The 13,511-nt window shown below is 31.2% G+C and overlaps 1 protein-coding gene across 1 annotated transcript in view; it reads right to left on the bottom strand.

The window, feature by feature from the left end:
- The window catches only part of LOC129946309 (calcium uniporter protein, mitochondrial), a 315,499-nt gene that overhangs the window by 159,375 nt on the left and 142,613 nt on the right, over positions 1-13,511 (bottom strand). Inside the window, exon 2 of the mRNA XM_056056446.1 lies at positions 13,069-13,168. Within this exon, the coding sequence (XP_055912421.1) occupies positions 13,069-13,168 (100 nt within the window). The remainder of the gene's footprint in view (positions 1-13,068; positions 13,169-13,511) is intronic.

The following is a 13,511-nucleotide window of genomic DNA, read 5'->3' as shown; positions in this document are numbered from 1 at the left end:
AGTGAAAATATGCCTAATCTGAGGTTTCATCTCTTGTTTCAATAAAACTTCGAATATTATCAAATGCAGATCATTCATTCTTTAAAATTGTCGACAATGTACTAAATTTTTGTCTCTTTTCTCCCCTTTTAAGTTTTTCAATCATCGAAAACTTCTCTGATAGCAAAATAGCTTTGCGCTTCGACATTTTGGCAACAATTCTCGAATAATGCCAACTCAAAGAATTGACCTGTTAATATTCGTAACATTTCTACTACTCATCCATGCATACCTACATTCACTTTAAAAAATTTGTTTCCCAAAACGGCGCGGCGAGTTCCCATTTAAAATAAGGAATTCAAATTGTAGTAAACTTTGTTTTCAAATTTGAAAATTGATATTTCGTTATAAAGAAACAACTTTGTTTTCGGGCCACAAAATTAGTTCCTTACAAAGAGAATTTCTTTATTAAGAACCTAATTCGTTCGGCATAAAGAAGTTTGACTGTACTTCAATTTTTAAACAGCATTTAAGGGCTTTTATTTCAAATTCAAGTTCAACAGATTTAAAATAAACTATTTACCCCTTTCCCTAAAAAAACACAATTTTTGTTAGCAAATCAAAGTGGTTACTTAAAGAATTTAGGTTGAGTTTCAAGGCACTACCGATTCAAATACGTTAGACAAGAAGGCATAACATTTGGACCAGAGAAATTCGAAAAAAAAATTTAAAGCTAAAAGTATTAATCTTAAATTTTTTTCAGAGTAGCGTCAATTTCGTTTTTAAATAATTTCTTAAGCCTACCAACATTTTTCTACTTTATCTTGTGAAGAAATATTATCATCTCATTTGAAATATCGTTTTATGAATACGTAAAAAATGCTAAGTTAGTGAAAAGACGTTTTCGTTTTTATTTTGATGCTAGATTATGGCACCCTATCTGAAGTGAAAATACCGAAGGATGGTTAAATTTTAAGAGCCGATTTTGACTTTGAAAATATGTCAATATTTTCTGTGAGATAAAATTAGTTAAATTTGAGTTGAAAATTAATTTTTACTAAGTTTTAGTAATGTTTTGTTTAGGTTTTTATTTTTGGTAAAAAAAGGCAATACAATTTTTCTCAAAATTTGGCCCAATGTTGAAAACAGTATTTTTTATAAAAAAAAATTAGTTTAAAGCCGTAATCTCAATTTTTTGAAAAGCTATTTGAGTCGAAAGTCAATTTTTACCAACTTTTAGTAATGTTTGTATTATTCGATTTTTCTCAAAATTTTACCAGATGTTAAAAACATTATTTTTAGTTGCCCAAAATTATTTTTCAGATAAAATCAGTTTTTGTTCGTAAAATATTCGAGGTGAAAAAAATATTTTTTTTTGATTTATAAAAGAACCCATCAGTGGATTTTCTTCCAAAAATATATTAGTTTGGTAAAACATTACAATTTATAATATAAAATTGAATTCAAGTCTGTAGCGTTAGTGGTTCGTGAGATATTTTTTGGTTAAATCAACATTTTTTTTTAAATTAAATGTCTATTGTAAAAAACACCCACTCAATTTTCTTCAGAGTCCTTTCTGCATTTTTCTGAATTATTATTATCTGTATAAAAAAATTTATTTGAAGTTGATATTTCTGCTGGTTCTTGGGCTATGGACGACGAAAAAAAACTTCGCGAACGTACAGACGTAGGAACGATCGTACACACGCACGCACAGACAACTCTCTAAAAATCTTTTATTTGGACTTTAGGGACCTTGGATCGTCGAGAAATGTCCAAAGTTTTTAATTCGACAAATCAGACCGATGACAATAACTTCCTATAGAAAGTTAAAAATTATAAATAGTGACTTGAAACTCATTTCATCAAATAAAAAATGTAGTTTTCGACATTCAGTAAAATATTTATAAGAATTTAACAGTCAGTGTTTTTATAAAAAATAAAATCTCCAAAAAATAGTGCGCAAAAATTATTTTTGTTTGTGTTGATAACGTATGATATTGTTCTTAGAAAAATCCAAACTATATTTGAAATACAAATTTTCAAGAAATGCTACTAAAATTGGTAAAATTATAGGTTTTCGACTAAGGTTCTCGTTAACAAAAATAGCTTGTGATTGTTTCATTATATGCAAAACATAGTAGGTATTTTTTAGTTAAAAAAAGTTTTTTGAAAAGATTTAACCGAGAACTTTTTAGCAAAACACAAAAACCTACAAAAGCAATTGATGGTTTTCAACTCAAGTATTAGGAAAACAAAGAAAAATATTGCCTTCTCATTTTTTCCCAAACAAAATATTGTTATGAATATTTTGTACAAAAGATTGAGCAAGTTATCAGTGTGTGGTCTTTTTTAATTAAATTTAAAAAAAACTAGCATTAGAAAATTGTATTGTCAGCTTGAGTGTAAAAGGAATTGCAATTCTGACTGTTTATTTGACATCAAAACAGAAAAAGCTAGCAGCTCAAAATAAATAAATTATTATGTGTTATGTGACTAAATCTGCTCACATTATCTTCCAGTTCACAGTTTTAACATATTAATGGGAGAAAATTTGTCTTTACCAGCTTTTTTCTTGTCTCTTGTGGAGTTAATATTGTTGAAAGCAATTGTTTCCGAAGTCCACTATAAATTCAGTCAACATCATATTTTACTTGGTTACCATAGGCTAAATTATTGTTCAATTTAAGCACATGAGTAGTGACAGTTTGTTTAAATAATAGGTTGTTGTCAAATAGGATAATAGAAGGATTTAAGATTCAGGGAAGTACTGCAAATAGGTAACAACTGAGTTTTAGTATCATTTAATGTAAGTTTGTTTGATTTTGACCTGTCATCAATATCGGAAAGATTGTCATTGACTCTACAAAATAAAACTGAAAGTCATTAAGATGAACAGAAACACTCCTGCATACCTTCTTGAAGTCATTAATATCTATGCAAAAAAGAAAAGGGCCTAATATAGATCCCTGTAGTACGACTGAATTGATTTAAGGTCCAGATCGATTTTTTCCCATTACCACTCTCTCTCATCTATCACTCAGGTAATCCTCAATTAGATGCTCTTTGGATGAACCCAACATAATTTCACACTTGCAACATAATATGTAATGATCAACTCTATCAAAGGCCTTTAAGAAGTCTAACAAACAAATTATGGTTAGTTCTCCTTTATCAAACTTGAGCCTTATATCATCCAAAATGTGTATCCTTCCTGTGGACCACACAGTTCTGCAACTGGATTTGTAAGGATAAAGCAAACCATTCCGAACAATATTGGCAACAGCTGTTTACCATGATTTTCTCAAACACCAGGTAAAGAGGCTCGTGGCTATTTGTGAAAGTTGTGAAAAAGAGTTTTTTACTGCCCTAAAAAGGGCCGTATTTTAAACGTAAAATTGTTCAATCAAAAATATTCTACAACATTCTATACATTCTTTAAAACTATTCTAGAACACTTAGTTTAAAATTATAGATAACGAGCGACAAAAAAAAGTAAGGTTTATTGAAAAACGCGTTTTAAGAACGAACAAAATAATATTTTTGAAAACAATTTTAAACACAATTTTAAAAAACGCAGTAAAAATTATATTTTGAACAGTTTTTGAAGCTTTGGTTACTTTTAACAGAAAAGCGGTTAGATTAATAATTATACAAAAAGTAAAAGTATTGTTTCATCACATTAAAAAAACTTCACTTTTTCGCACCAAAATAAGATCAAAAAAATGTTAAAATGATATTCACTTTAAATTTATTGAAACTTAAAATTCTTAACTAAACTCTTTTTGAAGAATTAATAAGCAAAAAAATTATGGTTTTCGAAAACTGTAAACTGTTTGTCAGTTTCTTAAATATTTTACAGAAAATAAAGTACTTCTTCAAAAACAATTAAAACAAATTGTTTCTGTGAAAAGGTAATGTGATTTCCTTCTACTGTAATAGAAAAAAAAATATAAGAAAATATTGAATAAAAAACTTAAAACAAAAAAAATTGAAGGATTGGGGATTTTCAACTACAATAATAAAAAACAGCCTAACAATTTTTCTCTCCTTTTGTCTTAGTTTTCAAAAATCTTATATTTTGTCTGAGTTTTTAATAACAAAATTTAAAAAAAAACATTGTTTTTTTTTAACTCAAAATCTGCCAACACCAAAATAGAAGTTCAAAATTTTCAAATATCATAACGTCAAAATGGAGCATCAATATAATATTTGTTGAATTCAAATTTGAACATTACTCCTATAGGGTTGACAATGACTGAGACTCTAGCAAAATTATCTCCCTAATTCGTCAATATTGAAATTTTTAATCAAATTTTGGTATATCTAATCTAAAGCTCAGTTTGGTATTCTAAGTCCAACGTTTATGTTTTGAAACCGTGAGAAAAAAGGAGATAAGCAACTGAGTAACTTAAGCTAGGTGTTTTTCATTCCAATTGTCATCTGTAAGCCTTTTTGGGTCTAAAACCTTAATCAACACCATACTTTTTCTAAACAAGTATATTGTCATAAATCAAAACGGTTTTTTTTATATGCTCTTAACTAAAAATTTGATAAAACACACACTTTCAACAATTAATTGAATAATACTTAAAACTCAATAGGACTGCTGAGACTGGGTTATGTAGTTCTAGTCAAAAGTTTGTAACAAAATATTCAGCTTCTTCTCGGTCTTGGAAGTCTTGGAAGCATTCTAGTTAACAACTGTACTATTCTAGACAGTTTCCCAGATCACTTAGACTATACCGCTCTAAAAATGGTATTCGGTAAAAGCTTCCATGTGTCCATCCCTTCAAGATCCTTCTAGGATGAAGAGAGACCTCTGGTAGACGATGCGGTACACTTCTATACAGACGGTTGAAAGACCGATCACGGAGTTGGAAGTGGTATCTATTCGAAACAATTGAATCTCAGTCTAGCATAAAGACTTCCTAATCAATGTAGTGTATTCCAGACAGAAGTAATGGCGATTAAAGAAGCTCTGACCCAAAAAAAACATTGTATCCTGCAATCTTCTCGGACAGCCAAGCCGCTCTTAAATCTCTCGCGTCTGTCTCCACAAACTCTTAAATAGTCCACGATTGTCGATCATCTCTGAATGAGATGACGAAACAGTTTAATATTCACCTCATTTTGGTGCCGGGCCACAGAGACATTCCAAGAAATTGCAAAGCCGATGAGTTCGCCAAAAAACGGAACACTTTTGCCTTATTTTAGACAAAAACATAATATAGGAACACCACATGCAAATATCTTTTGAAACAATATGCTCTAGAATCAACAAATGCTAGATGGTCACAGAGTACCACCTTCCTAGCAACCAAACAAAAATGGCCAAGCATAGAATTAAAACGGCCAATAGGCTTGATATCCCTGAGCAGACAAAGTATAAGCTCCACAATTGGAGTAATAACAGGACACTGCCTCACAGGAAGACATGCTCTGAGGCTAGAAATGACTTTTGTAGAAGCTGCATGGACGAAGAGGAAGAGGAAACAGTCCAACACCTTCTATGTACATGTCCAGCACTCTCCATTAAAAGGAATAACTTTCTCGGTAATCCCTTCTTCGATAATACCAGTGAACTGGCAACGATTGACACAAAATGTCTCTCTAACTTTATTATAAGTACAAAATGGTTTGTTTAAGTTCATTACCCTCGCATGAGTAACCTCATTAGTGGTATCACAATGGACCCTTGAGGTCTACGTGCGTCGATGACATTTGGACAGCCACTCCAACCTTACCTAACCTAACACCTTCACAGTGACAAAGTAAGCCCGATAATTTTATTCGTCAACGCTATGAAATTTATTTTGAGCTTTGAATTCGTTGCCTTGCAATAAGTCCAAATTACAAGATTAGGCAGCACGCCCCCTATTACATACCTCAGCGTAAAAATAAGTTGATCTTATTTCTCAAAATAGTTTGGCTTTATACCGCTTTTTCAGAGTACAATATGACCAATAACTAAAAATTGGCCTTATTTAACTTTAGTAAAGTGCAGTAAAGACAAGTTTTAAAAATTGGACTTGGCTTTTTTTCAGGGCACCTTTGCATTTGCTTATATTCTAAAATCTTTCTTCGAAAAAGTAGCGGCACGAATCTCCAAATTGAATGTCATATGGTCCGATTTTTATACAGCGGTACGAACATTTTCGAAAAAACAATTTGATGTTTTGAGCATTGCTGTTTTTGTAGATTCATACAAACTACTATTTTTAACGGAAACACCTATCTCGTAAGCCAGTCGATTTTTTTACCATTTGAAAAATTAATTAAACGTTTTCTAATCACAATTTCGGATATGTTCACTAAATGTAACTATATTTAACATGCGTCTTCTGATTTGTAGACAATTGCTATAAAAACAAGTTCAACTTGCTTTGAAAGAATAGAATTTTCTGTGAGTAACTGTTTTTTTGCTTTTTAATAAGGTGTAAGTCTTTGTCAAATAAGCAAACAAACACTAATTAATTCACTGCCATAATTAATGACTAATCATCGACCTTATTATCCACTTAACCACACCTGTTGATCAGCGATAATGCTCCATAGCAAACTTCTAGCACTCAAGACTATGCCTCATTTTTTCCAGACATCAAATGAAAAATGTCTTTTTATATCAAAGACAACTCAATCGCAATTGCAAATCGGTTGTGTTTATGTTCAATGTTAAGACTTCTTCAATTTCAAATACCTCATAAACAAACTTGTAACCATACCTTTTAATATCATTTTCTTAGAACTTATTTCCTTATATATCTACATTTTATTACTTTTTTTTTTGGAACTGTAAATTGAATTTTTCAATCTGGAATTTACAAATGGAATGTCCCACAATTGATTCTCTTCTTTCTTTACTTTTTTTTTAAGTACCCACTTCCTTATTGTAGCATCCTTATATATTTATTTATGAACCTAAAGATTGTTGTCCTCAGAGTACAAAGAGGATTTGTATAAGGAGAGTAAAAATATTGGTTTTCTAGAGGATATTGTATTCTGTCGTCATACACACACAACAACAAACAAAAATGCTCTTCTATACCTTTCATTCAATTACAATAATTCAATGCTTCCTTGATGTACATATAAGTCAAGCCAAGCCAAGTCAAGCTAACAAAAGGAAAAAAGGTAGCTACTTTATACCTTTCTAGAATTATCAGGACATACATTTGATAAACTCTTAAATCAAATTTTTCCAATCCTCTCTGGGTTAAGTAAGACGAGCAAAACGGCAGGACAGTCATTTTTAGGATTGATGTCCTTATTTTCGTTGTTCAACTTTCGTTGTTTTTTTTTTTTTTTTATTAAAATGCTAAAATAAATTCAATTCAATTAACATAAGAAAAACAACAAGAAAATTATTATTTCAAGGTGAACATTATACAAATAAATTAAATCCGACGAGGAGGAGAAAAAACATCGTTTTTTAAAGGACATCATACGTCAAACACACGTTACACGTGTGAAAAAGTATATCATCGAATTTCGAGCTTTGGTTGTGGATTAATTCCAAAAGAAGAAATCCTATTTCTTTTCCAAAAGTCTAGGATTCGGATTAAGATTGAGAGAGAGAAAGAGAACAAAAAAGTAAAACAAATTACAGTTTAGATAAATTCCAACCGATAACTTTTACAGGATCTAAAGCTTTTTAAATATGTACACGAGAGCTAGAGCCTTTTCTATGGAGTATTAAAATTTTAAGAGTTTAACAAACTTAATACCTGCTACTCGTAGGTTGGTCGTATGTTTTTGGGGATCCGAGTTTTCATGATTCCAAAGTCCATTTAGATTGGGTAATCGGATTTGTAAGTAATTATGTAGACTTAACCTTGTTTTTGATTCATATACAAAATCCATTTCAAGGACTTGTGGACGAGGCGAGGGAAAAAGCGAGGACGAGGAATGTTTTTTTGATGAAGTCAACTAAAAATAAGTTTCAAGTGTTTACCTTGTGCCATGAGTAGCTCTTGCTAATTGGAATTTCGTAGGGTGTCCCAACCCCGGGCCACTGATTTTGAATTGTTTGAACTGAATAGAAAAACAAATCGCATTCACTTCGTCCTTTGAAAATATCCTAGCGCACATATTTGTAAAACCATTGAAATTTACCGTCTGAACAATTACATCATTGATTGAGTTCTTTTATTGAAATCACAGACTTTGCCGATGAAAATGTCGATGGATTGTATTCAAAGTTCATTGACGCGATTATATTTGGATAGGCTCGAGAATGCCTCGACTGAGTGAAAGGACGACTAACGACCAAACGCGAGGTGGTGTGTAAGTTGAGTAAATTATAAACTAGGAGTTGTCAACGCCAGGCAGGATGTAGGGACGGTATGAGTATCGAAAATTCAATTAAATGACAGACAAAGTAAGAGTTTATTTATTTCACTGAGGACATTTTATTTTTCGTTTTTTCATTTCCAGGTCTATAAGGATATCCTGTGTCGTTTCAGCGTGGGTATATGTTTACCAACTTGAGAGCACATAAGCGTAGGAAGTTAATTTTTTTTAAAGGAGCTTTGAAACATATGTAAAGTGTGTAAAGTCGAACAACTTGTAGATTTTTCAACAGAATTTTTGTTTTGACTTGGGCGGAATTAAAAAAAAAAAAAAATAGTTAAAAGGTGAAAGAGACACACAGTGGGAGTGTATTTTTTGACATTTTAAGTAATTGAAATTCATTGATTAAATTCTGCGAAAAAATAAAATAAAACATAAATTGGTTGTCTGAAAATTCATTGAGATATAGGAAAATTGACGAAGAAGACTGAATCTGAATAGACATATAGGAATGGCGTTTAGACACGAATTTTGGTGATGGGTTTTGATGTCCTCACTGAAATCTTAAAATCACTCAATCGTCAGGTTTTTGAGATATTACTTTTTAATACTAAAAAAACACGTTTTAATGGTTTTTAATAAGGGCTTGACTTGATCGGAACACGTACGTAGCTCCAAGTGGTTCATCAGCTTAATTTTGTATGGATGTAAACCAAGATCCTCAAGCAAAATACGACATAATGTGGTCTAAGCTCCAAATTTCGGTAGAAAATGTTTATAATTTTTAGAAGTTGCTTGTTTGTATTCTTTACTATGATGCAAATGTTGAATCTATTGAATGTATGGACATTGACAGTTTCATGATTTTTGAAAGGATGCTTTCACAAATTAAATTCAAAGCTTACAAGTCCTTATTAGATAATCCGATATAATATTTTTTTTAAGGATACTTAAGTTCATAAGGCAGTCTTTTTTTTTCTTAATAAATTCGTCGATTTTCTTCAAAACCGTGAAAAAATTAAATTCAAATTTTTTTAAAACTCCATGTAAAGTTAAAAGAAGACTAGAAACTATACCAACAATTGTTTCCACTTCTGAGATTGAGTAAGTGTTGTCTAAGCGTAAGTGTGATAAGCTACGTTATATTGATGGATTTTCACTAATCATTTTACGAATGTGTGATCGTTCACTTGCAAATGGCGAGTTTCTAAATACTTGGAAACATTCAACAATCACACCTATTTACAAATCAGGTGGTAGGCAAGATGTTTCAAACTATCGTCTAATTTGTAAAATTGCTACGATTCCCAAATTTTTTTGAAAGTTAGTCTATGACAAATTGACTTCTTCTCTTAAAGCAACGATTTCACAATTATTTTAGTAATTTAGTCTTGAATGCACTTGAGAAAGGTTATCAGTATGATGTTGTCTATACTGACTTTTCTAAAGCTTTTGACAGAGTCAATTACGATGCTTTACTTTACTAACTTTTTAAAATGGCTAAATTCATACTTAAGGGATCGTATTCAGAACGTTCGTATATATAAAATTATTTCTGTACCGTTTTATGTTACGTCGGTCGTCCCGCAAGGAAGCCATCTTGGCCCTCTTCTTTTTTTGTTGTTTATAAACGACATTCCTAATATATTTTTAAATTTAAAGTGCTTGATGTAGGCAGATGATCTAAAAGTATTTCGTTGTCTAAAATCTGAACATAATTGTTTTCTTTTGCAACAAGGTCTTGATATTTTATCGGACTGGTGTTTAGCTAACTGTTTACACTTGAACATTTCCAAATGCAATTGCCTAACGTTTTGCCGACACCGTTGTCCAATTAGTTTTATCTATATAATCAATCATATGTTATTGTCCCTTATAACCTTGAATACTGCTATCTGGAATCCTTCATATTTTCTTCATTCATTTAGAATCGAAAAGATCCAAAACGATTTTTGAGAGTTGTAGTGAAAAGACTTCAATGGGACATAGATCTTCTTACCTACTTGGTGTTTTGCCTTTTAACATTCGTAGGAAGTTTACAGAGGTTATGTTCATTCGTGACATAGTAGCAGATTGATTGTTCATACATTTTAGCTCTAATTGGGATTAATGTTCCAGCGAGATTGCTTCGAAACCAATCGTTTTTTAATGTTCCATATCATAGAACTGTGTATGCTACCAATAAACCATTATCTAGTTGTTTAAGAGAAACAAATTCTGTTTGCGACATGATTGATTTCAATGTTAGAAGATATTTATTTAAATCAAATTTATTGTTAATTCTAAATAACTTTGCTGGTGGTAATGTTTAAAATTTTAGATTGTGTGTATTTTATTATCTAGTAATTACTGAAGTACCCATTTTAACTTTGTTTCATGAATAAACTAAACAAAAATAAAAAACTTAACTTGAAAATTACCAAAAAGCTGCTAAAACTATTTAAAGTCTTTCTTGAATTTAAGTTTTACCTTAGCCTAAACAACGTCGTTTTTGGTAGTCTTTTACATTTTCAATTGGGCATATTTTAAGAAAATAATGGTAAAGACAGATAATAAAGCTGAATTGGCTTTCAGGAAAACCTTATCCTTTAAAAAAGTATTGTTTTGTGTATGTGAGAGAAAAAATAATTAAATTTAGCGACTAATTAGTTTTGAAGCAAAAAGTTTTTAAAAAAAAGGTTTCAATTTTATAAACAAATGTTTTTTAAAAGAAAACAATGGATGTTCATTAAATTACAAATAGGAAAGTACGTTATTATCGGTAGTAAGCAATATAAGCCCCAAATATACTTTCCATGACAATTTCTATGACCAATACGAAAAGCACATACATATATGGCCTTGATATCTTCACCAACTCCATCTTAAAGTTCCTGAATCGATTGTGGATCATTGATATAAATGTGGAAAAAAGTCACCTTTTCAATAAGTGACAACTCTAGGAAACTTTTTCGATTTTGCTTGTGGCGCACTAAGCGCAGTTAAGGTCGATAAGACCGTCCAAATCAATATGTTCCAATTAACTGTAGTTCGGTTGGACAATCTATTCAGTGTAACCGTTGAACCAGAACAAGTTTCGCATAAGTTAAGTTTAATCACAAAAACAGTCGCCAATCTAAAAACCGCAACAAAAAGTGACAAGTTGATGTTGTGAAGGCGTTTCATTGTTGGATTTTCCGGGCTTCAAATAAGGGCATTCTGCTTATTAAAACAGCTTCCGCTATGAAAATATAAATTATAACTAAAGGAAGATAAATTTTCGATAGAAATTCGAACCATTTTGTTGCACGCCAGGAACCGAATTCTTATTTCAAAAGTCTTTAGACCAACATTTTATGAAAATTACAAAAAAAATGTCGGTTATGCAATGCAGAATAGACAAGCCTGGGGTTTTCGTTAGCACTATGGGCTACAGCATAAACATTTTTATTTGTTCTCGAACAACGCACATCGTTACATCACTTTCTTGTCCAAACAGCTCAAATTTCGTCAACTATTACCGGCCGAGAAGGTTCTTAATTCTGACTGTAAAAACGTCATTTCAAATCGTTCCATTTTCAGCAATGATATAGATTTTATTTGTCAAATGCCTAAAGATGACAGCTTCAAATGTGATAGCTGCCCAAATATTAACTGTTCAAATTAGAACCTTTTATTGAAAAATACTATACGTGGAAAAGCTTATTTCGTATGACTTTTTAAAATTAAGAACAAGCTATTGCAAAATTCAAGCGATACAACGAAACAATTAATTTATTGAAGGAAATTTTTGGTAAGCGCGTGGTGAGCCAGTGAAATAGCCTCCATGATTATACGATATAATCCCACTGGTCTGTTTTTGTTTGGTTATGCACGAAATCGCTTGCCTAAATTAAACTAAACCTAAGACGAATAATGCTTTGGAAGAGAATACTGAGGGCGTTATTACTGACATACTTCCATAATTGCTGCAAACAGCGGTCAAAAATTGGGCCTTTCAACTGGAGTTCATTCGAAACATCGGCGGTGGCCACTATTTCAAAATAATTTATAAAAATATTTACAAATCTTTATATTTATAATAATGCTTAGTTCTTGGTCATAACATTAAACTATAAACGTTTTATTTCTTTTAAGAAATCACATCTAAAAAGCCTTAATTGGGGAAGATTGGATGTCTACAATTTAAAGATTAAATTTTGAATGATGTATGGCTTTAATATTTTGTCAAACAATTTAGATTCCAAATGCAAGTTTTACTTCAACTCTTTGTATATCTTTTCAGTTCTTTGGTCTTCAGACTTTGTCCACTGTTTTCAAAGAGCATATGTTCTGAAATAACATATTTCAATCACAAGACTTTTCATTTAACCTAACTTACATAAGAAGAAATATGTTTAGCTCATAAATCATTACAACCTTTTCAATAACCTTTACTTTTTCGGAACAAAATTAAAAAATGTAGCTTTAAAATAAGTAAAACGATATTTATGTCAGTTTTTCACATACAATGATGAACCCATCATCAAATTTTCAAGACTTTTTCTACAAAAATTACATCTTTAAGTTTTCCATGTAGTATTTTCAATAGAGTTCGAAAAAGCAATATTTTCGTCGTTTGTTACTGTCATCTTTTTGATTTGTCAAGGTACTTTTCCGTCAGCGTTCGTTGACTATTTTAAAATAAAGATCGTCGCATTTAAAATCCTTAATCTTGTGTTTTCATTTGAGTTAAATATCTCCTTTATTATCATCGACAACATGGACTTGATGTCTTAGCACCAACAACTGATGCATCAAACCCACTGAATAAATTACCTGGACAAGTTTCTTCCTGTGCAGGTGGTGGTGGTGGTGATGCTGTTGTTGACTGTGAACTGCAATATCTTCCTTTCGCTCTAAAATCTGGCCTTGATTCCTGCAAATAAACAAAACATATAACATTCATAAATCATTTTAAATAAAACGTTAACACAAGAAAAAAAAGTACGTATACGCCACAGTGACCTACAATAGAATTCATCACATACACAAGACAAAAAAAAACACAATCATACGCCACAGTGACCTAATATAATCCACACTCACGCTTAAGCGGATTGAGAGAAGTTCTTTTGTGTAAAAAATCTCAAGCCAACCAAAAAACTATATTATTAAAATTCCCAACAAACTACCTTTAACCACGAGCTCTTGGGGAAAAAAGTGCTTAATTGTGTTTTGTATGTAAATTCAATTTCTACAAAATTTATGTCGACGTAAAT

This window comes from Eupeodes corollae, chromosome 2 (assembly GCF_945859685.1).
Source record: "Eupeodes corollae chromosome 2, idEupCoro1.1, whole genome shotgun sequence".
NCBI lineage: Eukaryota > Metazoa > Arthropoda > Insecta > Diptera > Syrphidae > Eupeodes > Eupeodes corollae.
The sequence above is the reverse complement of the archived record's forward strand: the minus strand, read 5'-3'. Positions and strand labels throughout refer to the sequence as shown.